This window comes from Pogoniulus pusillus, chromosome Z (assembly GCF_015220805.1).
Source record: "Pogoniulus pusillus isolate bPogPus1 chromosome Z, bPogPus1.pri, whole genome shotgun sequence".
Classification (NCBI taxonomy): domain Eukaryota; kingdom Metazoa; phylum Chordata; class Aves; order Piciformes; family Lybiidae; genus Pogoniulus; species Pogoniulus pusillus.
In genome coordinates this window covers 69433713-69460945 of record NC_087309.1, presented here as the reverse complement: position 1 = coordinate 69460945, position 27233 = coordinate 69433713, and the positions used below count along the sequence as shown (strand labels likewise).

The window sequence follows — 27233 nt, the reverse complement described above, 5'->3', positions numbered from 1 at the left end:
GATGTGGCACTGCTGCAGGGGTTCTAAAAGCACAAGGAAATGGGCAAAGTAACACTGGGAAAGTATCTAACAAAGAAAAGAGAGCTAGAAAGGAGCAAACAGAAAAGTATATTCTTGTATTTACTGAGACAGACTGTAGAAGAAAGACACCTATAGGGCAGGACTCTGGTAGGAGACACTCAAGGAGTTGTGATGAAGGAACTGGGGACAAGTGAAAAAAAAAAAGCAAAGGAGAACAAAAGCCTTGAGGTCCATAAAAATAAACCAAACTAAATCAACCCAAAAGAAATATAAGATACAAGAGAGAAAAATAAACACCTTAGAGAATTAAAAAAAACCCCAAAAACTAGACAAGTGAATCAGCAACATTCCTATGTTATTCAGGGCATTACTCTCTCAAGAAAATCTGACTGAAGAGGAATTTCAGATCATTGTACCTCAGAGAATACCCTGAAATGGAGAAAGTGTATAATTACATTCAGTTTTTACTGCTTTTAGGGAAGGAATTTGGAGATGAAATCTACTTCCTCCTTTCTTCTCTGATGCCACTTAGGTAGAAATATATAACATGATATGATCTAATGCAATGCCCTTAAAAAAATACCATGCAAGCAAATAAGCAGAGTGAGTATTTGGTGGCAATCTAAGACAATTTCCTAGATGCCTCCAAGTATTTTTGATCAGGACTCACATGTGTTTGACCTCATGTTGTGAGCTATAACATTTTCAGTGCTGTTCTCTATCTGAGCTGCATATTAGGCTTTCCCTCCTTCAGCTGGATAACTAAAACTTCAGTATGCTTGTCTGAATTCAAGTGAAATAGATGAGCGAATTTCCGCTGACTCCAATGGGCATTGTATCAAGCCCTTTGACCTGTAGGGTCAAACTACAATTGCTATTTAAGAAGGCAATGGACATTTCAGTAACTCTCTAAACAGCTAATACTAGTTACCAATTTCAAAATATGATGAAATGATAAGCTGCTGATGCAGTTTTATGAACAAGCTGAATCCATTTCCTTTTTATTTGCAGAGAAGATACAAAAATGCAGATGTTCCCACACAGTAAAGAAACTAATATACCTCCAGCTTTTTTGACTTTGATTTAGTTTAGTTCCCAAAACAAAAGGGAGTGTATCTATCACTGTACAGAGATCAGAAAAGCACATTATAGCTGGCCAATATGATGCCCATCCAAATAGGAAGAACCAGGAAATTACAGAGCTGTCAGCCTGACTTCAGTGCCAGGCAAGGTGATGGAACAGGTCATCTTGAGTGCTATCACAAAGCACCTACAGGATGGCCAAGGGACCATGCCCAGCCAGCATGGGTTTAGGAAGGGCAGGTCCTGCCTGTCCAACCTGATCTCCTTTTATGATCAGGTGAATGAGGGAAAGGCTGTGGATGTAGCCTACCTAGACTTCAGCAAAGCCTTTGACACCATTTGCCACAACAAGCTCCTGGCCAAACTGGCAGCTCGTGGCTTGGGCAGATTCACTCTGTGCTGGATCAAGAACTGGCTGGAGGGACAGACCCAGAGAGTGGTGGTGAATGGTGCCACATCCAGTTGGCAGCCAGCCACTAGTGGTGTTCCCCAAGGATCAGTGCTGGGCACAGTCTGGTTCAACATCTTTATTGATGATCTGGACCAGGAGATTGAGTTCAGCATCAGTAAGTTTGCAGATGACATCAAGCTAGGAGCAGGTGTGAATCTGTTGGAGGGTAGGAGAGCCCTGCAGAGGGATGGGTGGGCAGAGGCCAATGGGATGAGATTTAACAAGGCCAAGTGCAGGGTTCTGCACTTTGGCCACAACAACCCCAAGCAGCGCTACAGGCTGGGGACAGAGAGGCTGGAGAGCAGCTAGCAGGAAAGGGACCTGGGGGTACTGATAGATAGTAGGCTGAAGATGAGCCAGCAGTGTGCCCAGGTGGCCAAGAGAGCCAATGGCATCCTAGTCTGCATCAGGAACAGTGTGGCCAGTAGGACAAGGGAGGTTATTCTTCCCCTGTACTCAGCACTGGTCAGGCCACACCTTGAGTCCTGTGTCCAGTTCTGGGCTCCTCAATTCAGGAGAGATGTTGAGGTGCTGGAATGTGTCCAGAGAAGGGTGACAAAGCTGGTGAGGGGGCCTGGAACACAAACCCTATGAGGAGAGGCTGAGGGAGCTGGGGTTGTTTAGCCTGGAGAAGAGGAGGCTCAGGGATGACCTCATTGCTCTCTACAACTACCTGCAGGGAGGCTGTAGCCAGGTGGGGGTTGGTCTCTTCTGCCAGGCAAGCAGCGGCAGAACATGGGGACACAGTCTCAAGTTGTGCCAGGGGAGGTCTAGGCTGGATGTTAGAAGTAAGTTGTTGGCAGAGAGAGTGATTTGCCATTGGAATGGGCTGCCCAGGGAGGTAGTGGAGTCACATGTCTGGAGGTGTTGAAGAAAAGCCTGGATGAGGCACTTAGTGCCATGGTCTGTTTGACTGGATAGGGCTGGGTGCTAGGTTAGACTGGATGATCTTGGAGGTCTCTTCCAACCTGGTTCATTCTGTGATTCTGTGATAATAAGTATATTCTGTACTGCAATGAGTAGTTAATAATAATAAACTTGGCCATTCAGCTTCCTTCTCCTATCTTCACTTTTGCTTTAGCCCATTGCTGTTACTTTGCTCAAGCCCATTCCTGCCTCTTGCTTAATTTCACTGTTATATTTGTTCACAGTTCCCAAAGGTAAAATCTATTACAGCTATTATGTTTGGTTCAGTGTGGAAGTGGATGAAGAGAAAATTCCTTTCTGAAACTGGAAAGATGGAAACAGTCATCTTTTTCCTTCCAAGTCTAGGACTTACAATAGAAGCTCAGACACTGTTCAGCAACTCAAAAGTTGTGATGGGATTACTCTGTAGAAATAGCTACAAGATTGATGTTCTCCATAGTATTGAATGGCACTTGGAAGACCATGAAATGAAATGGACAGAACACATGGAGGTAAATGAACATGTGGTTTAAACAGAAACACACAAGGCTGCCCATGGCATCCTGGAGCAAGCAGGTACTTCTCCCAGTGAAGTCTGTGTATGGTATGTATGGGTTGGCCACTACATGGGTGAGTCAGCTGGCCAGAAAACACACGCAAGAGGCAAATTTCTCAACTGAGTCCAGCTGTGCATTGCATGTGTGGGCAAAGTGTGTGTATCGGCACTCCTAAGTGCATGGAAAGTTGGATGAGGTATGAAAATCAAATAACAGGAAGGCTCAATGTAAAAGAACTTCCTTCTTTTGACAGTTGCCCACACCTCCAGAGTATTCTGGCAGTTAAGTTCTGACACTCTGAGTCTGTGCTAGGCCTACAGGGGCCAGTGATTTTCCTGCATTTGTTTTCATTAGAAACTGGAGTGAATTTGTTGTACACAGGTGAGCATGATGAAGGAATGGAAATTTTATTATTTCACTGCTTTCAACCACTTCCTTTCTGTGTTGATGCCAGGAAAAAAAAAACCAACAAAGAATCCACCATTTATACTCCTGGTGAAACTGGGTTCCTATCAGCTACCAGTAACACTCAAAGCAGAACTTTATTATCCATGGCAAAGTTGTTTGATAGAATCATAGAATCAACCAGGTTGGAAGAGACCTCCAAGATCATCCAGTCCAACCTAGCACCCAGCCCTAGCCAATCAAACAGACCATGGCACTAAGTGCCTCATCCAGTCTTTTCTTCAACACCTTCAGGGACGGTTTGTTACTGAACTGGTTTCCAGATTGTCTTTGCTAGCACCACAGCTAGGAAGCCTATCTGGACATACATTATTTGTTTCAGATTTTTATCTGCCTGGTATCACTGACCTTGTTGGGACTAATGTAAAACTGAGGAGGGAATTTTTCCCATGCATCCATATCTGACCTCTTTTCTTATGATGGTGAGGAAGGAGAGTAGCTAGGTCTTTTCTTTAAGGACTTCCTGTTTTTTGCCCACATAGCAATAAGATTGCTAACTCCATTTAAAAAAGTTAATATTAATTTTATCTTTTTTTTTAAACTGAATGCCTGCTTCAAGGCTTTTATTTTACTTTTTTTTTTTTTTTTTTAAAGAAGTTCTTAACAGTCATGACTTACACAACATCTGAATAATTCCATGTGAGACATTGCCATGTAAGTTCCCTACATTTGTAGGTACTCAAATATCACGGACATGTGCATGAGCATCTGTAAACTCAGTTATTTTCTTTAACCCATACGAGCAAAATGCTGCTTTAATTCAAGATTTGCGTAGAAAAATAAAAAAGCCAAAGAATCTAAAGTTATACATCTAGAAGCAAATATCTCTCACCTCTTCCTGTATGCATTTACTGTTACATAAACTATTCATACTCTTGCATTTTGCATACATGTGATGTGGCCAGGGGACAGAGGCTGCAAATGGATTTCTCATCTCAGAAGGGCACACTTGAGCAGGAATGTCAGATGAACATATGGATATGGAGCATACTACAGAAAGGTCACAGTCTTAATCATGACCATGATAGTTTGGAACATACCACACCCATTACAACACAGTTTCTTCTATAGTCTCAAGGTACCAAATAAATCTTTTTAACCTTAACAAACCACCCTCCTTTATATCTAATTGGGAATTAGCATCCTCTGTGTTTTCTGCAAATGAGGACACAGTGGCATGAGATGGGTGGTTTTGCTGTTGAAGAGAGAACTCAGAGAAAAGACAAGCAACACATCACCTAATAGAACAGGGAGAGTCTCGCCCTCAATTCTGGGAGTCTGTGCTAAGGTTTTGATGCAATACAGCACGGACTTCCAGCTTACATGAACGTGCCAATGTGAAAAAAGATACGCATAAATGTGCAGTGGTGTCACTGCCCAAAGACACTGAGTCAAGAACACACCAGCAAAACGTTTCTTACCATTTTCCCAATCATCATAACATATGGTCCCAAATACTTGTTGACTCCGAAGATGTCTAATAGCCGTATATACCAGTAGATGATGTTAACGCAGTAGATCACTCGGCCGTCGCTCCGCAGTGGCAGGTCTTGCAGACGGAGCACCATCCCAACGGAGAACAGGAGGATAGCTATGAGATCAGTAACGTTCCAGTACTCCTGGAGCCAAACTTTCACTTTCTGTAATAGTTTTCCCGGCTCTGACATCAATATCTGAAGGAGAGCGGACACAGACAGGAAAGGAGCTGAACTGTCTCAATTTAAGTTTGAAGAAATCTACAGTAAACAGATATTTGCCACACAAGTAAAAGGCAAAGCTGATAGACTCCTATCTTACACAATGTCTTGTGTAATTAGCTGATTTTTGGGAGAAATCTTCCGTTTCAGCTACTCTTAGTCTGCATCTATGTGCGAGATACTTAAAAGAAAAAAAGGAAGAAAACTTCATTTGCTCTAAAATTCCCCCAAAATTAGAAGAAATACATCTTTCTGTTTTTCAAACTTACCAATCCAATTTGGAGTCTTGGAATAGAGGGAGAAATATATTTTATTATAAAATTCACATTTAAAGAGGCTGTAGATCAAAGCATCTTTTTTCTAAAATATGCACCAAACTGTCAAGAAATAATTAGTGACCATAACGAGCTGGATTTGGCATTTAATCCAGAGACCTGATTTTGGAAGTTAGTTCCACTGACAAAAATGTAATTCATAAAAATAATTAGAGAGTCATAGAATTGTCAGGGCTGGAAGGGATCTCAAAGCTCATCCAGTTCCAACCCCCTTGCCATAGGCAGGGACATCTTCCACTAGATCAGGTTGCCCAGAGCTTCATCCAGTCCGACCTTAAGAACTTTCAGTGATGGGGCTTCCAGCACCTCCCTGGGCAACCTGTTTCACTGTCTCACCATCCTCATGGTGAGGAACTTCTTGCTAACATCCAATCTGAAGCTACCCACTTCCAGTTTTGCTCCATTCCCCCTAATCCTATCACTACCTGACATCCTAAAAAGTTCCTCACCAGCTTTCCTTTAGGCCCTCTTAAGGCACTGGATGGCCACAATAAGGCCTCCTTGGAGCCTTCCTTTCTCCAGACTGGACAGCCCCAGCTCTCTCAGTCTGTCCTCATAGCAGAGGTGCTCCAGCCCTCTGATCATCCTCATGGCCCTTCTCTGGTCACAATCCAGTACATCCATCTCTTTCTTGTAATAGGGGCTCCAGAACTGGACACAGTACTCCAGGTGGAGTCTCACAAGGGAATCACTGCCCTCGCTCTCCTGGCCACACTTCTCTTGGTGCAGCCTAGGATACAATTGTCTCTCTGTTCTGCAAGTGCATACTGATGGCTTATTTTAAGATTCTCATTCACCAGCATTCCCAAGGCCTTTTCTTCAGGGCTGCTCTATCAGTGCCTGGGATTGCTTCACCCAGATGCAGGATCCTGCACTTGGTCTTGTTCAACCTCACCAGGGCTCACCTCTCCAGCCTGTCAATGTCTCTCTGAATGAATCCTTTCCCTTCAGCATGTCTGCTGCACCACACAGCTTGGTGTAGATGGTGAACTTACTGAGAGTGCACTCAGTGCCACTGTCCATGTCACTGACAAAGATGTTAAACAAGACTGGCACCAGTACTGATCCTTGAGGGACTTCACTTATCACTGGCCTGCACTTGGACATGGACCCATTGACAGCCACTCTTTGGGTGCAGCCATCAAGCAGTTATTTATCCACCAAGAGGTCCTTTCATCAAACCCATATTTTACCAGCTTGGAGAACAAACTTTACCTTATGAATTTATCATCATTCTGTCTGCAAGATTATTTGAGAGGATTGACAGTTTTCTCAAATCACTGCTGAAACTATTCCTCAAGTGATTTCTATGAATAATTTCTATCTTGTAGTGTGTTAACAAGCTGTTTGTTTTAATTTTCTATATTTAGCCTGAGAACATCTGAGCAGACTTACACAGTTCCTTAAAAAGATGAATACCATTCTTACCATTTTGTTATTAATTTTCAGAATGAATTTTAGGCTCATCTTCTCTGAATAATCTCTGACATCTGCTAAGAAATCCACCACAACAAATGTTCTTGTTAAGTTTTTGTGGAAAGGACAATTTGGGGTGAATAATTAGACAAAAATGGCTCACATGATTCCTGTCAGTACTGTCAGTGGCTGCTCACCTAGTGAGCCAGCGGTGCTTTGTCTCCATCAGTGTCACAAAGTTCCTATGTGTCTACTGCCAGTTTTCCTTTTTCTTCTGGTTAGTGGAGTACACTTACTCTAGTCCACAAAACTGGGGCCTTTCCCTCTGTCCTATTTATTTACAATACAGGTTTTACAGCACAGTGCTTGAAATCTGTCTTTGAAGTCTAAATGGATGTTGCAGTTTAGTTCTCAAAAATATTTGAGTAGAAAACACAAATGCAGATGGTACAAATTCAGCCTAGGGGTACAAATGTGCTCTTTCAGCTGAGGTCAACAGGGCTTGCACCCACTCACATCGGGGCTGCATTTGGCCTCTGGTGTCATTGTGGAATAAATGTGCACTGGGCCAAGTGAAAATGGCACAATGGTTACTGTTAGTGGGTGAGGCTATGAGAGGGAAGGGATGTCAGAACAACTTCACTCCGCCAATAGACTGAGACACGCCTTAAATGCTCTGTCTCTGCTCCGTGCGTCTGCTGTGGTATCTTTAGGGAGACACATTTATTGCTTGATGTAATTCGCCAACATTTTCAAGATTGAAAGGAGGAAATCCGACGGAATCCTATTAGAAATGTGCTGCAATATTTGGTGTGGATCTGAATTTCCCCAGAGTTACAGCAGGTTTTATCTGAAGCCTTTGTATAAGATACCTGGACAGTAAGAACAGCTGTAAATTTTGAATGAAATCTATTTGGGGTGAGGATTCAGATGTGGGCTTTTTGTTTGTCACAGTATCACTATGTCGCTGTGTCCGCTCTGTTATGCCCTTTTCCCCATCTCCTTTTCCTCCTCCTAAAACATATGCTTGAGCTCAGATGCTTGACCGTGTCCAGAGAAGGGCGACGAGGCTGGTGAGAGACCTCGAGCACAAGCCCTACGAGGAGAGGCTGAGGGAGCTGGGATTGTTTAGCCTGGAGAAGAGGAGGCTCAGGGGTGACCTTATTGCTGTCTACAACTACCTGAAGGGTGGTTGTGGCCAGGAGGAGGTTGCTCTCTTCTCTCAGGAGGCCAGCACCAGAACAAGAGGACACAGCCTCAAGCTGCGCCAGGGGAGATTTAGGTTCGAGGTGAGGAGAAAGTTCTTCACTGAGAGAGTCATTGGACACTGGAATGGGCTGCCCGGGGAGGTGGTGGAGTCGCTGTCCCTGGAGCTGTTCAAGGCAAGATTGAACGTGGCACTTTGTGCCATGGTCTAGCCTTGAGCTCTGTGGTAAAGGGTTGGACTTGATGATCTGTGAGGTCTCTTCCAACACTGATAATACTGTGATACTGTGATACTGTGATATGTCAGTTTCTGGGCTACATTTCAAGGAACATGAAGCTGAGCTTTAAGATATGTCAGAAAAGCTCCCCAAGTATGCACTCACAAATGAGTGCTATTAAGTGTGCACCACATAGAAATCCAAACAGAGATTTCACTGGAGAAAGAGGAAGAAAGAGGCATAATATTCAAGTTAAAATGAAGACAGATAGACTTTTTTTTTAGTGTGGTGCTTTTAGCAATTCATCTGCTGTTCTGTAAAAAAAACCATAATTTTAAGATGAAACCATTCATCAAAAATTATTGTGAGAAAAATAATAAACCCAGAGGAAAACTCCTCATGCTTATTTCATTTTTAGTGTATTTTTCTTGGTGGGGGTGATTTTACCTCTCTCATCTTCTCTATTCCCAGAGTGAAAATGTATGAGATGACAATCCATTCCTGTGTAGATGGCCAGCGATCCATCTTCACTAACACTATGTAATTGAACAGCATCAAGTAGCCTATATATGCCAGCTGTAAAGAAACAAAATGAATGACAACAATCACTATATTTTTAATTGAGCCATTTTTTGGAGTATGAATTAATATTCCTAATTCCACTGTATCCAAGGTAAAACAGGAAACAAAGAGTAATCAGATAGTGCCCTGGGTTGTATCAAAAAGCTCACAGTAAGTCACATACATGTAGGTGTGCAAAATTCATGCACAAATGTCCTATCCTTCAGCATACCCAACAAAATGGTATTAATGCAGTTCCCCTGGATTATCCCACAGTGGAGAGAACTCGGACACTACCATGACAGCTACCAAACCAAGTTACTTATGCAAAGATTCATCCCTCCTCTGCTTCTATGACACCTTCCTTCCTTAATACCCCTCTCATGTGATTTTTTATCTCTTTTCACCTCATATAGGCTAACTATGACATCCCAAATCCTTTTTGTACAATCTGTGTTTGGAGCCCAGAAGGCCCCAGGCATTGATAGAGGTCTTCCTGCTCTATACTCTATGCTCTGATCTAACCCATACCATGATTCCTTCCCAGAACACTGCTACTTCTACTCATATTGCTGCAGCATGTAGACCAGCACAGCCACATATCCATTTGCCTTAGATTTTCTGAAAAAAAAAAACACTGTATTTTTTTGCTTTTATCTATTTAATATACCTGCACAATTTCTGACACAGTGGAAAGTCTGGGTTATATTTTTAGTTTCTTTTCCCTTTCTTTCTACTGTTGAATATAATGAAACAGTCAAAAGTACAAGGTAGGCAAACTGTATCAACAAGTTCATAAAACTCAGACAAACCCAAGCGCTGCACTGGAGCACAGGCTGTAGCTGTGGTGATTGGTTGTAACTGGAATCTTCAGCCATACTTAGATCAGAGAAAAGATTTAGCTCTGTGCACGAGTATTTTAATCATTGTGGCAGAAAACGTATCCCATACAGCTGTACTTCAGCACAGTTTTTGTCTCTCAGCTGCATGTAACTCACAACTATTGTGTAGTTGGTATCAGAATTAAGATGAAACAAACACGAAAGGGCTGAGACTTTTGGGCAGGATTATTTCAGTGTTCAGAACTCCACAGAACAGGATGTATAGTGCTGTTGTATTTGTTATAGAACATCACTCCTGCTCTGTGTAAATGCCACAGGGTTCTGGCTTTTATTCCATTTACTGGTTTGAAGGACACTCAAGAGAACTCTACGTTGGCCAAAACTGAGTACAGAGAAGACAGACAGCTGAACCACTGCTTCTTGTCTACATAAAACTGAGTAGGAAATCATCTCATTTGTCTTTCGGTTTGTGTGTGGTGATGGAATGCAATGCTCAGGTCTTTAACACTCCTAAAGGAAAAAGGGAGCAGTATTGACTTAGGTCAGCATCTAGGGTGTCAGCTGAGTCAGCACAAACTCTGGGCAGAGAAAGCCTGGATGCATATTTCCCTATCTGAAATAACACCTTCTATTAAAGTGCAAAAATTCATGTGATTCTGCCACCTAACACCCCTCCTCTTAGATATTATTGATCATTAATTATCAGCCAAGTTCCTATTTTGATCTGACTCAGCAGTTAGCATGATGCTGAAACTGCACCCCTCTAATCCAAGAAACAAACCCTTCAGACAGTAAAGCCTTTCCTCACCCTGTAACTGCCTTTCAGGAGGGTGTCCTGATCTCACACCATACTCAATACAACTGCCTGTGCTGGTACTCCTGATTCCTTCTCAGTGCACAACTAGGTGAACTCTTGTTCTCTTGCTTTTACATGACTTGACAAAGAGCTAGGGGCTTCCACTTTCACCCTTGAGGGCAGTACCTGAAGCAGATAAGGAGAAGAAACTAAGAAGAGCAAAGAAGTTTCTAGGGTGGGTTGCTCTCTGCCCTCCTATGAATGCCTTACCATTCTACAGAAAATACTTGAATACTTATTTATGGTAAGGGATAATCCTGGAAAGTGTAACAGTAGGCAGATGCCTTAAGGTGTTTTACTGATTGCAGTAATGTGCTAGTTTGAAGCAGGCTAGAATGTTTTGGTGAAAAGAACTAGATCATAGGCTGTGAAAGGAAAACAATGATGATGTCTGCTCCCCTCAGAGTCTTGCTGAACAAGAAGAAAGTAAACATTAGATAACACTTTCACCATTTTGTCTTCTCTTTCTGGCTGGCTTCGGACTCAGCTACATCTCCCTAATCTCACTGCCACTAACCTTGCTTCTTAACCTCTTGGCTGAACCTCTATTCTTCCTTAGGACTGGGGTAAGGTTGAGAGGGGCAGGGGGAAGGTGCAGGGGTGGTTGAGAGCTCCTCCTGGGGACTCAGGTTTCTGGGAGGGGAGTTGTGTTTCTGTATTACTTTTACCTTGTATATTTCTGTATGTAACTGTATATACTGTAAATATCTGCTTGTATATTGTGCTAGCTGTAAATAAATAGCTTCATTTATATTCCCAGAGCTGGCTGAGTCTAGTTGGGTACTTCTAAAAGTGTGTGGGGGTGGGGAATACCCAAAGCATCACAAGTAATTAAATTATCATAATGTGAAGTGCTCCCAAAGTGCAAAACTTACACAAAAGCTGTTTTGGTGTTTAGAAGATGACTCTTACTTGGGGTTCAATTCCCTCTGCTGTTACTCCTTTTCAAGAGGTGTAAAAATGTGGCCTCTTACATCCTGCTAACTTGTCAGTCTGAAGCTAGTAGATAAAATGAGGAAGCCATCCTTATTTTTGCTCCTACGCAGAACCAAAATGTTATATACTGAATACCCCCATATGTAACTTGTTATTGAGTATTTTAAGACTAAATGTGTATATAGCTGTAGAGTAATAGCAGATAGGAAGATATAGAATAATCAAATTATTTTAACTATCTTACAACAGCTGTAAGTAAAGTAACTTTTCTTGTATTTTGGACCATGGAATGTGAAATTTGGAGGATTTATTTTGACATCTATAATTAGTATTTTTGCTTCTGTGTTTGTAAAAAGTAATAGGCAATTTTAATCCTTTCCTGAAAATTGTTTTACCTTTAGTCTCCAGGAGTTTCTCAACATACCCAACTAGTTGGTCCAGCAACTGCAGCCAGAACATGTCTTCTTCATTTGCTCTTCAAGTTCAGCATAGGCAAGATAAAACTTTAGTAACTGACCTTGATTGAGACTTGCCTTGGGATATAAAACTGTAGGAACAGGTCTAAATGGAAATGCAATATTGATCTTTTTCTCTCATTTCAGAATTGAGCTAACAGGGTCAGGGAGATGCTTCTTTCTGTTTACAGTGTAGAAATTTTTCTGGGTATGCATAATACACACTGTGACTGATAATGAGACTAGGCTGCTGTTGAGTACTTTCTAGATTAATTTGCCTGATCAGTGCTCATTGGCCACACAGTTCTGCCAGTAGCTGCTCCAACCTGCCAAACTGGAGCTATATGCAAGCATAACCTGTCTGCCACAGTTTAGTCTTTGCTGATGTGAACTGATGTGTGTCTGTAGCTGCACCTCCCAGATCTCAGCAAGGCATTTTTTCTTACAAGAAGTAATTTAAAGGAGGATGCATTCTTTGCAATTTATTGTGCATTCGGTAGCACGATGGAAAATATAACCGGGAAGGACAGCTTGAAATCATCTGGCCACTTCCATGGTGCTGAGGCAAGATTAATTGCAGTGTACCATAGTGGACATATGTTTTGATAAGATATAGAAATCACTAACAAGGGAAAATCTACCATCTTCTGACACATTTTATGACAGTACTTCTCAGCGCAGTTAGAAACAGTTTCCTAACAACTTTCCTTAAAATGGTTTACTACAATTTAAACCTTCCTATTCAGCAGGGATTTGGAGATTATTCCATTTTGTGTTCATCTCTGCAGCTACTCAGACATATTTGAATACTATTATGTTCCTTCTGCACACTTCCTTTTTTCAGAGGAAACAAATTCACTTTCTTAAATCTTTCTCCTTGAGACAGGTCTTACAGACCTCTTGAAACATTTTTCATGCTCTTTTTTTGTGTCCTTCAAACCAGTCTGCACCTGTCACCTGACGCAGAAGCTGAACTGGGATATTCTAGACAAGGAGACTTGAAAGGTTTGCTTTCTGTATTAATTTCACTATGTAACCTCATTCTTCCACTTTCTGGTGCAATTTGCAAATTTAGTGACTAATCTTTACTCCATCACCAAAGTTTTCAATTGAAGTATCAGATAGCAGTTCATGCAGGAGAACCCATAATGGAACCCTTTCCAATCTCTGCTTCCAGCTTGATAATGAATAATTGATGTCTGTTCTTAAGGACTAATTGCCAAAAAGCTTTGTATCCACATGTTAACTCTATTATAGCAGTTATTAGTATATCTGTGAGAATACCCTGTAAAGTTTTTGATACTGTCTTGCTTTAGCAAAAAAATGTACTTTTTTTTTCAAATGTACTTTTTTTTTTTTTTTTTTTTTTTTAAATATTTGCTGCATTTGCAAGACCTGCTTCCCTGTAACACAGGGAGATTTTACTGATTTGACATATTTTTTCTCTGCCACTCATGACTTTGTCATCTTGTAGGCACTTAGACAAAAACTTTCACCCACAGACACTCTGCAGACTGGTAAAGACAGAACAGATTAAAAATGTTCCAAGAAGAACTGTGCTCACTCTGCTTCTTCTTTTCACCAATTATTATACAATTCCATATCCTGACCCAGCCCAGTTTCCCACTGGCCTAGGTATTGGGAACCCTCCTATTGGGAATTTCGCTATAGGGAAATCCTTGGGAACACTGACTGCAGCAAACCTTCACTTACTTTTGTATGTGAATTAAAACAGACATTCAAATTCTAACCACTGACTTCTTAAATGAAATGTTAGTCTTTAGCAGTCTTCGACAGCTTTGCAAGTGTAGGCTGACCTCCATGAAAGATTTTTACAAGATGATTGATGGGTGAAGCCCCCTCCAATACAAGCAGATGCAGACATTCAATGAAACACACACGATGACTGCAATCCATTTTCAGTATTTGTCCAAACAGCAGTAGTATAACAGGAAAGATCTCTTACTGTGTAAAACCAAAATTTAACGATGGGAGCATTGTAGAACTCATAAATCTTTCTTCCAACGGGGATCAGTCTGTGCTTGCTCTGAACTTCCTCTTCCTCTTTCTTTCTCGAGGACTCTCCATTCCCTCGTCCCAGCATTGCCTAAAAGAAAGGACACTTTTTTATATGCTTCCTTGTGAAAGGAAAATTGAGCAATTAAAAAGGAACTATCCAAAACTCCTCTGATTTCTTGATCTTTAGACAAAAGCAGGTGGAAAACTCTTTGGCCTCAAAATTTTTTTTTTTCCCAGGGAAATTGTGTTTTAATCCTTTGTAAACGCAAAAAGCAATGTTCTGGCAGCAACTATCACCACCAGTGTGAAACCCTTGAATGGTGAATAAAAATGAGATGTGGAGAAATTATTTCTCCTTTTTGCTGTATGGACAGCAAACGTTTTACCTGACAACAGCTTTATGGGGTGTAGTTCTATACAACAAACAGATGCAGACAGAAACCAGGTAGGCTGTGGTTTTACACAAAAGAGTTTAATAAGGTTGAGACACAGAGAGAACAACAGGGAGAAAGATGAGTTGACAGTTGCTGGACTAGAAGCAATGAAGCCACTGACTTTTTTCACTGGATCTGTCACAGGTGATGATCCCATAGTGAACTTCACATTGATGTAGAGGACTGTCCAGTAGAGTTCACTGCAGCACTAAGACCTTGAATTCTACACAATTGTAGGTTCATTCATAATGAAGTTACAGATTGCTCATACATTGCCTCTGTAGGCTTGATAGCACTACAGTTCCAACTCACTGAAGAGCTACTCTGAGCTCCATAAACACACAGTCAAGAAGTCCTCAGTTCTAAGTGCAAACCTTACAGGCAAAGATGGCAATGTTTTGTTTAGCCTTAACTTCATGGCCAGCTGCAGAAAGGTGGAGGAAATGGCTGCACAGTCACTGAAGTTGACACTTAAAAGGTGTTCCCTTGTATTTAGTACGCAATGTGATCAATTCAAAATTCTGAAATAAGTCTCTCATGAGTAGTAGGTTGAGTGCATTTTAGTTTACTATGCCCTGAGTAAATTGCTACTATTTAATTTGTGGTAGCTCCTACAGATTGTAGTACTCCTGCACATGAAAGCAAAAGATGTGACATACAACTGCCTTTCTATAATGTTTTTATACAAGTCAAAGGATTTTCATACTTAGGTTATCTGAAGCAAACTTCCTTTGCCCTGAATACAGCATTACTTTCACCTGCAACTTAAAAAACATGGAAAAGACAGAATCACACAATGTTAGGGGCTGGAAGTGACCTTGAAAGATCACCTAGTCAACCTCCCCTGACAGACCAGGATCACCCCCAGCTCACACTGGAAGGCGTCCAGGTGGGTCTTGAATATATCCAGAGAGGGAGACTCCACAACCTCCCTGGGCAGCTTGTTCCAGTGCTTTGTCTCCCTCACAAAGACCCTAAAGAGAATAATTAGATGTCAGACTGTGTTTCAATGAAGGTCTTTTATCTTTCTCTATGTTCTCAGATTCAACAGGATGTTCAGAACATACTTAACTAATCAGTTTCAGGTGAGCTATTTGATCTGGTTGTAGTGCCCTGAAGGAACAGAAGATACACTTCTCTATTTAAAAGCAAAAATCAAAATCTTCTGCCTTCTCTTTTTAGTTCCCACGTGGAGCTATTTGTACAGATCTTTGGTTCTGTAAAATTTGTAATGATTTTTAAAAATTTCATCCAGTGCAGATATTTGTAACATTATTAGAAAAGTGCACGGTCTTAGGTGGCTCCTGTCTAATATATCACTTCAATTTTATTTATGCTAATAGTTTTCTCCTCCAGTACTACTATTCTCCAACTGGTCTCTTTTATTCCTGGATTTGACTATGCACAAATGTGCCCTGCACATTTTTAATAAGATAGAACAAAGATGCAGCACACAGGTGTACTATGCTGAAATTGACCTGCTGAGATCCTCTTAAAACAGTAGCCTGCTTTGATGAAATTACCTATCCTTATTACCTTTTCATGTCTGCAGATTTATAAATTCATTGTCATAAATGCAGATAAAATGCTATGTCTTAAAAAGTAAATATATCTTGTGTTTATTCTCAATGAGCACATAAAACCCCTTAAATGTCCTTCCAGATTGTCATAAAAAAGTAAAAATATGAAGTAGTTAAGAAGGCTTCTTATTAGGTAAGCAAAATCATGAGATTTAGTGAGTGTGGTTACACTATCAGAGATTACACAACCTTCCATAGAAGCCCAGATATGTCTACCTGAAGTCTACAAAACCGAAGTGATTCCCTTGATCTATATCAGGGGCTTTTTATTTGGGAAGAACACATGGAATGCTTTGGGAAAACGATAGCCCAAGAAGGTACTAATTTCTTTGCTCCTGTCTACCTGTGATGCTGTTTTAGGGAAAGCTGCCACCTGCTGCCACAAGGTTTCCTGTAGCTTTTACCAAAGCTTTGTCTCTGCTGTCCTCTGGTGCTCAGGAACTTTGCAGCAGAGTGAAAATGAATGCTGGCAGCTTTAAAAAATAAACAGTGCTGTGTGTGCTTTAGTGAAAGGGATTCTTTTACAGAGTTTAAATCCTCCACAATATAATACATTGGTAATTCGACGACACCCTTAGCTCTTACTGGAATCAGTAAGTTGTGTTTGTTTTCAGGATGTCTTTCAGTACATGGATTTATGCTTTATTTCATGGAGGCTGGTTCCCTGTTTGCTGCTTTGTTGTTGTTGTTGTTGACAGTGATGCTGTAATTTTGTCTTGTCATAATTATTTTTTAATCAATTGCATGATACAAGACTAACCTCTCCCCTCCTCAGTGCTGCACATGAGGAATTGCTCTAAGAGGGCTGGAGATTAAATTTGACCTGATGTTCCCGACTGTTAATTATATCACAACGCTAACAAACCGCAAAGTCTTCCCATTAGAAACATACAGAAATAACCTAAGTGCCTGTGTTAATAGAATAGCTGCAACGTCAAATAGGAACAAATGTGTTTTCACTTGGAGGAGGAAGCCATAGGGTGAATAACTGAAGATGCTGCTCTGTGTGGGTGGCATCTCTTTCTCTAATAAACAGTTTTGCCCATGATTCACTGTGAGTCATGCTAGGTAAGCCTGACAGCAGCTCAGCTGCATTGTAAAGCACAGTACAACTGCATCGTTTTAGCCTAAGGGAGTTTATGTGTACATATTTTTTACATTGATGTTTTTCTAATCAGAATTCTGTGTCTGTGTTTTTATTTTCTTTCAGGGGCCAGATTTTGTTTTATGTAAGTGAGGGTTAGTAGGGATACAGAATGGTTTTGGGTTCTGAATATTTTACATTAATATATGTAAGTGAACCTGTAATATATTTATGTTTTAAAATTATATAGCAGGAATTTCAGTCCTGGCAGAATCATCAGAAGGTCTTTAGGTTTTATCTTGAATATTTACATGCTACCTACTGACTTTTTGTTTTGCACAGAATTGGTGTGGGAATGGTACACAGCTGGATGGATGTACTACACCTTTCACTGCATAACCTGTCTTATGCTATGCTATATATGCTGCCACTGTAGGAGCTGTTCTAAACCTACTGTTCTCTGTTTTGAAATGCTCATAGGAAAAAAAATGCCTTTGAGATGTAAGTGTGTAAACTGGGTTTTTCATGAGATCAGTAGTTCTTTAAGGCGAATACAGAGGAGTTCAGTCATCCGAGCTACCGGCACTGCAAAGGACATAGAATTCCAGAGCAATTATATGATGGCACTGTGAAGGGTTTCCAAATCCCTCAGAGAAACAGAAGGAATTCCTCCATCATGGAGAGAAGCAGAACTGATGCCTCACAACCACCAACTGTGTCTCCCACTGCTGCATTCTGGATGAGCTGAAGGAGTGCCTTGCTTCTGGCAAGTTAAATACTGTGAGCTCTGTCCTCTAGCAAAATAGGTGAGATGGGTCAGGGACACAAAGCTACCAGTCTTCAGCCTTTCCAATCTTAAGAGATGCATTTTTAGTGATAAAATATTTTGTTCTTTCTTGCCATAAAGAGAAGGCTAAGCATATGTATTACAGATGAGAGTGTGCCTGGAGTGCAAACACAACTAGCTCTGCTGCTGCTGCAAAGTCAAAACTCAGACTGTTGATGGTACCCATATAAGCCCAAACTTCCAATGTGATGTGGAAAGTTATAGCAAAATGAGCAAAAGAACATCTGAAGAACTGAAACAAGTTATTCCGTGTTCTGAGACAAGACCATGTGCAAGGGAACTTTAACACCCAAATGATAAGGCAGTGAATAGGGATAAGGATGCTTCCAGTTATGGCTTCCAGAATCAGTGCTATTTTGGTAGGAGAGTGCACTGCTGAGGTTTCTAACTGATTGAAAATTCAGCAAATAATTAAGGCCCTGACTGGTGCACTGTACAAATGAAAAATGTCCCTGGCCTTTAGAATTTAGGGCCTTTCTACACCTCTTTGGCTAATATTCAGGATTAATGACTGGTAGCTTCATGTATAGACTGTTGTAAGTTCCTTGGTGCGGCAGTGGGAACAGTACTCAAGAGCTGATTTTGTGAGTAGCTGCTATAAGGAAAGTCTGTTGCCTAGCACCTAGGTGTTAAAGAAATGTGTGCCCAGCACTCTTGCGTACCTGTTATACAGTTAAAAGCAGGTGTGACTAACAAGGACTTACAGGGAATAAACACCACACTTTTATAGTATATCCAAATGTTCATCTACCCACCAGATCCTTTGGAAGAAACACAACATAAATACATACTCACATGTAGGTGCACCCATGTGGAGACATCATCATCACTGTAGTCTCTGTGATCACATTATTGCATGCAAATGAGGTGTAAAATTGTGTAAAAGTCACTGTGACTCTGAACCTCATCCACTCTGGACAAGTACAGTACAAAAGAAGTCAGTGAGACTTGCTTTTGGCCTACCATTAATCACCTGGGGTTGGTAGTGCAGGGCACATAAGACTTCATAAGAAATCAATGCACGAACCTTGACTGGATGTGATTGTCTTGGTATTAGCACTATTGCTATAGAAAATGCACATAGGCATAATACTACAGGAATACAGAGACTCGAGGAATATTGATTGGAATGATTAGAAATAGAGTCAGACAGATCATTGGGTGATACATTATTTGCCAAAAATGGACTTTAGAGGTGACCAAAATGACTTTCAGTTTGTCGGTTTTGTTTGTTTAAGTTGAACAAAGCTCAGAGACTCAAACCATGGAAAAAATTGGAAAATATTTTAAACAATCATGTGCCAGCCAAGCAAATGAATAAAATAAAACTACGGTAATTGCAATCACATGCACATATAACAGATTATTTGCTTATCCTAAAAGGAAAAATATGGGAGAAAACCAGGCAAATAATACTGAACTCAATAGTTGTAAGCTTCAGGTTTAGGGTGAGTGACTGATCTAGTGAGCAGTTGATTAAACATTTTTGATGTCACACCAGACTCAATTATTAATCAATGAACTATCACAGAATCATAGAATGCTAGAGGTTGGAAAGGGCCTCTGAAGATCATCAAGTCCAACACTACTGCCAAAGCAGGATTATTCACAGCAAGTCACACAGGAATGCATCCAGATGGGTCTTGAAAGTTTCTAGAGAAGACTCCATGACCTGTCTGGGCAGCCTGTTCCAGTCCTCCGTTACCTGTACAGCAAAGAATCTTGTCTTCATGCTGAGGTGGAACTTCAGGTGTTCTACTTTGTATCCATTGCACCTCGTTCTATCACAGGACACCACTGAAAACAGACTAGCATTTTCTTCTTGATCTCTCAATCTTCTCTTTTCCAGAGTGAACAGCCCCAGGTCTCTCAGCCTTTCCTCATAAGACAGATGCTCCAGTCCCTTAATTATCCTCATGGCCCTCTGTGGGATTCTTCAGTATATCCCTGTCCTTTTTTGACTGAGGGACCCAGAACTGGACACAATACTCCAGTTGTGGTCTCACCAGGGCAGAGTGGAGGGGAAGGAGATCCTCCTTTGACTTGCTGGCCATAGTCTTCTTAAAGCACCCCAGGCCTTCTTAATGCACCATTGGCCTTCTTGGTCACAAGGGCACATTGCTGTCACAACTCCAACATCCTTCTCCATGGAGCTGTTTTCCAGCAGGTCAACTGCAATCTGTACTGATGCATGGTGTTGTGCCTCCCCAGGTGCAGGGCTTTATGTTTATTCTGGTTGAACCTCATTAAGTTTCCCTTTGCCCACCTCTCCAGTCAGTCCAGGTCTTGCTGAAGGCCACACAGCCTTCAGGTGTATCAGCCAAACCTCCCAGTTTGGTATCATCAGCAAACTTGCTGAGGGCCCACTCTATCCCTTCATCCAGGTCTTTGATGAAGATGTTGAATAAGACTGGACTCAGTAATGATTCCTGGGCAACACCACTATTTATGGGTCTCCGTCTAGACTCTGTATCACTGATCACAATCCTCTGAGCTCTGTTGTTTAGCCAGCTCACAGTTCTCCTCACTGTCCACTCCTCTAACCCAGACTTCCTGAGCTTGCTTAGGAGGCAGTTATGGGAGACAGTGTCAAAAGTCTTACTAAAGCCAGTGTAGACAACATCCACTGCACTCCCTGTATCTACCCATTCAGTTACACCAGCATAGAAGGCTATCAGGTTAGTCAAACATGATTTCCCTTTGGTTAAATCCGTGCTGGCTACTCCTGATAACCTTCTTTTCTTCCATGTGCTTAGAGATGACCTCCAGAAAGAGTTGATCCATCACTTTTCCAGGGGTGGAGGTGAGCCTGACGGGTCTGTAATTTCCTTGATCTCCTTTTTTTCCCTTTTTGAGGACTGGAGTGACACTGGCCTTTTCCCAGACCTCAGGCACTTCCCTCATTTTCCATATCTTTGGAAAATTATGGAGAACGGTACAGTAACGACATCACCCAGCTCTCTCAGCACTCATGGCTGCATCCCATCAGGGTCCAAGTATTTGTGGGTGTGCAGTTTGCCCAAATGATCTCTAACCCAGTTCTTGAGGCCCAGTGGAGAGTCTTCATTCCAGAAGGCTTTCTGCCTTATGTCCAAGGTTTGGTATACTTGAGATCCAATCATAGTAGTAAAGGCTGGAGCAAAGAAGGCATTTAGTAACTCTTTCTTCTCTGCATCCTTGGTTACCCATCCTTAGGAGGGGTTCTCTCCTTATTCTGCCATGGGCCCACATTTCCCTTGTTCTTCCATTTACCACCAATGTATCTGAAGCAGCCTCTCTTGTTCTCTTTTACTTCCTTTGCCAGATTTAATTCTAAGAGGGATTTGGCCTTCCTTGCTGTGTTCCTACATTCCCTGAATGTTCCTATAATTCTCCCAAGGGCCCACATACTATGAATTTTCTTTTTCCACATGACTGTTTTTAGCAGCTCCTTGCTCATTCATGCAGGTCTGCTTCCTTCTCTACTTGATTTTTTTATTTGAAAGAATGCACCTATATTGAGCTTGGAGAAAGTGATGTTTGAATATCATCCATCCCTCCTTTCTTGGGCCCTCTGCCTTCCAAAGTTTTGGTCCACAGGATTCCTTCAAGCAGGTCTTTGAAGAGAACAAAGTTAGAAGGTCAGAGCTGCAATGCTGCTTACTGCCCTGACCTACTTTGGAGCATACTAAACTCTATCATGTTATGGTTACTGTCACCAATGCTGCTTCTAATCTTCATGTCCTCAGCCAGACTTTCTTTGTTAACACGAGGTCCAGCAGTGCACCTCTTCTCTTTGGCTCCTCCAACACCTGCCTCAGGAAGTTATTGCCAACACACTGCAAGAGTCTTCTGGAGTGAGTATGCCTAGCTGTGTGGCCTTTATAACAAATATAGTGATTGAAGTCACCAGTGAGTACTAGGTCTTGTGATCTACAGACAGCTATTTCCAGCTATCTGTAGAAGGCCTTGTCAAATTCCTCTTCTTGGTTTGATGGTAGTAGGCACCCACAGCATTTTTGCCTGTTCGTGTGCCCCTTAATTCTTACTCATAAGCTTCCAACACCTTCTTCCTGTCCTGTACATTCCAGTCACTCTTGCACATAAAGAGCAATGCCACTGCCTTTCTTTGTTGGTCTATCTCTCTTAAAGCGTACACAAATAAGGCATTTTTAGTACATAAGTACTATGAATAAAGTACCCTTATCATAAGTGTGACTAAAAGGAAACTCCACAAGGGCACTTCCCAGGCGATCTCTGAGCAGAGACCCAGCGTAACTATGTCAAACAATTTGACTGAGGCTGGAACAATGCAAAATATTTTCTATTTAAAACACATCAGGTAGGAACATTCTCCCTGACACAGTGCCTGGCTGTGACCACAGAAATAGATAAAAAGCTCTCTTTGTTAGAAAATTGTCTCTCCTTACCATTTGAGCAAAAGAGCTGTGTTAGAAGTCCTAAAGCATAGAATAGATTATACAGATTTACAGTAAGTTAGTAGCAGTGCAGCTAAGATACTGTCTCTAAACTTGCTGGACTTTGCAGAAACAGGTATTTTATAGAACAGGCTGTAAGTGTCTGAAGCTTCACTAGAATGATGCATCCATTTTGAAGGACTTGAGGGCAGAGTTAAGAGAGGAAAGAGCAATAGTGCTGTCAGTAAACGGGAGGGAAAAGAGAGAGGACATCTAAGACTCATCTGGAAAAGCAGATCCAGTTCACTTATCACTTCCTTGTAGAAGGAGTCAGAAGGTAAAAAGGAAACACACAGTATTGTAGACAAGAAACCAGGAGCTGGGATAACTGCAGAGAGATGGAAATTACTTCCTCCCCAAATTTCTCCCCACTGCCAAGAAAAAGGCATCTTGCAAAGTGCTTATTTGATTTGAATAGGCACTTCATAAGTGGATCAGAAGCCAGGGACAGTAAATTGCTGCAGTTCTGGCTTCTGGTCCTTCCCAACGGCCAGGTTCTTGCCTGCAAACGGATCCTGTAGGTGGGTCTTGTGGGCTGCTCCTTCGGCTTGTCTGCATATTGGGTCCTGTAGGCAGATCCTTCTGCCTGCCTGCAGACGGGCTCCTGTGGGCAGCTCCTGCTGTTAGCCTGTGGGAAACAGTCTGGGTTTTTTGGTTTTTGCTTTGTTGTTGGTTTTGTTTGTTTTTCAAATTAATCAGAAAATTCCCTTTTACCTCTATGTCTCTACCCTGACCTTGACCAAGTGGTGTTGAGTTTTAAGCTTTTCAAAGACACCTCAATCAAATCCAAACCAAAGCAAACCAAACTAAGCTAAGGCAGGCCTGATAGTTCACATGGTAACTGCCCAAACTAAAAAGCATCAGACAAGTCTGAGAACAGAAGACTGGAAGTAGGGGACTGTTACAGTTTTCAGAGCTTTAGCTATTTGATTCTCTTTGTGGTGCAAATTATTCCTTTAAGCTATGTTACTAACACAGACAAGCTCTTCCTTACACAATTCTGCTGAGCTGCAGAAGCTCTTAGTAAGGGCTGAGCAGACTAGATGCTTGCTAATGGCTTCAGTGAATTAAAATCTGCAAGTCTATATGTGTGAGAATTCATACAATTTTGAAAAGCTGATTCAATTTTTCTTGCCCCTTTAACACAGTTTATAGCTGTCTGATTAATTTAACATAAAAATCATAATAACAAATCTCTAGTGTCTGTGGATCTCTGGGCATTTCCACCCAAAGGAAGACTCAGTGAGCTTCTTTTCTGCCAGAGATACCCACTCATCAGTTATGACCATTTTCAGTTCTGAAATCTCATTAATTTATTTCAGGCACTGTGGCATCAAACTGAACCAAAATACGAGGATATTATATCACAAAGTGATGCTTTGGCATCACTATGGGCTGCTACCTCATCAAGAAACAACGATGCCAATCAGCTTGTCTGGTTTGAGTCCCACTGAGGAGAGGGGAGTGTTGAGAGTGGAATCCTATCATCTGCTAAGTTTAGCCATCAGATAGCCTGCAACACCCACAGAGTGGGAATAACAAACTGACAGCACTGAGGCTGGTGATCTATTGTGGGCACTCACGGTGAGTTCCATGTCCTCCTCCTCTTTTTCTTTCACTGGCTTTTCTGGTTCCTCTGGCTCTTTCTCTTGAAGGTGGATCTCATTAGCCTGTGACATGTAAGGCATATCATCTTTGTTCTTGAACTCCAAGCTGAGAATTGAAGGAGGAAGTAGAATTCCTAGAATTACCTAAAGCAATAATAATAACAATAATAATCACAGTAAACAATCAGGAAGGTTACTTAGTATCAACAGGAACAACTCCCTCAGGACATCTAGAAAAAGAAAGACCAACAAGCATGTGGTTTTCTACGATAATAGAGCATTTGCCACTTTTTCTGAGCTACATTGTGAAACAAAGCACGTAACTTGTATTAGCACTGCTGTGAGTTCTAAGGCTAATTGCCTCTTGCATATTTTATCTGCTTGCTCATCAGATGCACATTGTTTCACATCATATTATATTTACAAAATATTATACAGGGTCAATGGTAGGTGATATTCGGGGATATTTAGGCCTTGAACCTGCAAATTTCTGCTTTTCACATGATAGATAATATCAGTGTAAACAACACACAGGCAATATTAATTTCAAGTTCTCAAGTTCCCTGTGTCCTTGATGCACACAGGCAGTCGAGGCATAAGTGTGTACAGATCAGATGAGATGCAGACAAAGGCAACAACAGCAAATGCTGATGTGCTTAGCTTTGTGGTCCCCTTATATCTTGCTTCAGTAATCTAAAGGTCTTTCTTCTCTGTCTTCCTTCTCTTATGATGTGGCAGTGGAAAAAAACATTAAAATTATCTTGTGTGGATGTATTTGATGAATGGTCCTTCTAGTTAAACTAGTAGCATAACAAAAGGGGTATCATAATGATTCAAAAGGAAGCGACCTGTTTGTGTTCCCAGGCACAGTAGCTTTTCCCAGTTTGACTGCAGTTTCATGGAAAATGGTTTCATTAGTGAAACCAGATAGTTAGCTTGTTGGCAGGTCAGTGAGTGTGACTGCTCATGCTCATCATATTGACAGATGTGATGTTGAAATCATGTGTGTTGTTGAGACCATCCAAAGTACCACAATTAGGGGCAGTTAAGTGTGTGCGTATGGTGCTGCCTCTGAAGACCTGAGCGCCAGGCTGCCTGCACTGTTCCCAAACTAGTTTGTTGCAGAAGGATGTGCTCAGAGAGAGGGGGCAGACTTGGCTTCCCTGAAAGCCTATTTCTAAGAACAGGCAGGACTAACAATTGACTCTCCTCTTCCCATTGGTGATATACATCCCCAGAGAGATTCTGAAGAATGGCATTCAGCCTTCTTGACATTTGCCAATTTCAACAGGAGAAAATTGTTTATGAGAAATAATCCATGACTCATGCCTGCACGTTTGTTTGCCATGGTGCCTCCTGCTCCTGTAGGTTCTAGCCTGCTTTAGCTTTAAAGGGGCCCTGCTAATGACAATCAGTGAAATCAAACACAGACCAGAAACTGAGTAAAGGATTCTTGTGAAGCCTTGATGTTACAAGAAGCTGAAAGGAAATAGTCTGTTACCTTCAGTTACTCATTGTGAAAGAAAAGGTCTATTTTATGTCTTAAGAGATGCACGCTGCAAAGAAGAAAGCAAGCAGTAAGAAAGAACTGTTGCACTGAGCCCCATATAGACAGGCTGAATGTCTGCAAAACTAAGCAGTGAAGAAGGCAGCAGTGAATGTCTGCAAAGCCAAGCAGTGAACAGGGCAGTAGTGTACAAGCCAAGAAGTGAACATGGGCCTGTGAACTGAGTCAGAAAAATAGGTAGTAAAGATATCTCCAAATGTGAGAATGCTTTCTACCTGTAAGCACAACAGTATTTATACACAGCTCCTGCAGGAGGAAGATGGGAATGCTATCAGCTGCTCATTCTCACATATCACTGTTACTGGTTGAGACCCAGTATGATAACTATGCATGTACTCATAAGCATTCTCACTGTTACTCAACATCTTTTCACACAACGAAGCAGCTGAGCAATTGTCACTTTTTGCACATACTTTTAATGCAAGAGAGAGCCTCTTGACTGAAAATATTTCTCAGTCATCTGGGAGAAAGAGGCAACTCCTGGTTATATACTGACTGGTGAGTATATTGCTGAAGGTGAAAGATAGATACAAATTCATATCCCAGAGTTCACCTTGCTCTGTTACTGGTTTTGGTAACTGTGGAAGTAAAGCTTAAACAGCTTTGAAATTGAATTGTCCTCTAGATCCTTTAAGGTAGTTCCTTTAGGTCAGTCATCAGGAAGATTGGCATGGGATTGCAAGAAAATTCATGCTGCTTGCTTTGGCCTGTTCTGGGGAAGGTTGTCGGATCAGCACCTTTCACTAGCAGTTAATTCACTTACACATCCTTTTTCTTTAGTAATCTTTAAAAACCTTGGCTAACTCCTCAAGTATCCAGGCAGGGTGACATACAAGCCATCTGGCTCTTTTTTTTTTTTCTGTTAATTCTCTCTGATGCTGGAAGGAGCTTTAAGAAAGATGATGAAAAAACTAAGTGATACACTGTGAAGTTGAGTTTGTGATAAGCTGCCTGAGGTAAAACGGAACAGAGGAAGAATATACCCTGCTTAATGTCACTACAAATAAGCACCTGAGATATGGATAATTGAGCAATTATCACAGATTTGTTTTGAGCCCTGTCACCATCTATTAGAACTCTCTGTTAATTTTACTTTGAAACAGTGCTGACCTTTAGGCCAGAATTTTTGCGCATCCGTAGACGACCCATCCACATGTCTGTGAGTAGCATTTGGCTGCAAGTGTGAGCAATGAAGTCCCTGTGCTTGGCTGCCACTGCGAGCTGCAGGCACGTGGCATTGCTCCAGTTCTTTAACTCATAGGTCAGCAGTTTCATTGCCAGTTGCTCATCCTGCTTGTATGACTGGTCCAACAGCTCCACCGCCAACTGGCCAAAGTCCCTGCAACAGAGGGACATTTGTTCATTCCCATTAGCCCAAGTTGCCTGCTGCAGAAAACACCCCTCTGCAACTAACAGCCTCTGCAACTGGGTCATCGCCTTCCATCATGCAAAGCGTGATGCTGACTGTACAAATGGAAACCCACATTTTCAAATGTGAGTGGCTAATGGTAGGTATATATAAATAAGTGCCCTGACTTAGCAGTGATGAGCACCCACACCTACCAGCTGTCTGCTCCCACCTGCCTGCCCACCTCCCTGACATTTTCTAGCTGAAATCCTCAGCTTATCTGCA

At 41.6% G+C, this 27233-nt stretch overlaps 1 protein-coding gene across 1 annotated transcript in view; it reads right to left on the bottom strand.

Annotated features, from left to right (window-relative positions):
• Nucleotides 1–27233, bottom strand: part of TRPM3 (transient receptor potential cation channel subfamily M member 3) — a 350032-nt gene that overhangs the window by 35981 nt on the left and 286818 nt on the right. Inside the window, exons 16-20 of the mRNA XM_064140553.1 lie at nucleotides 26711–26939; nucleotides 24010–24177; nucleotides 13972–14112; nucleotides 8803–8931; nucleotides 4905–5156 (exon numbers count right to left, since the gene is read on the bottom strand). Coding sequence (XP_063996623.1) covers nucleotides 4905–5156; nucleotides 8803–8931; nucleotides 13972–14112; nucleotides 24010–24177; nucleotides 26711–26939 — 919 coding nt within the window. The remainder of the gene's footprint in view (nucleotides 1–4904; nucleotides 5157–8802; nucleotides 8932–13971; nucleotides 14113–24009; nucleotides 24178–26710; nucleotides 26940–27233) is intronic.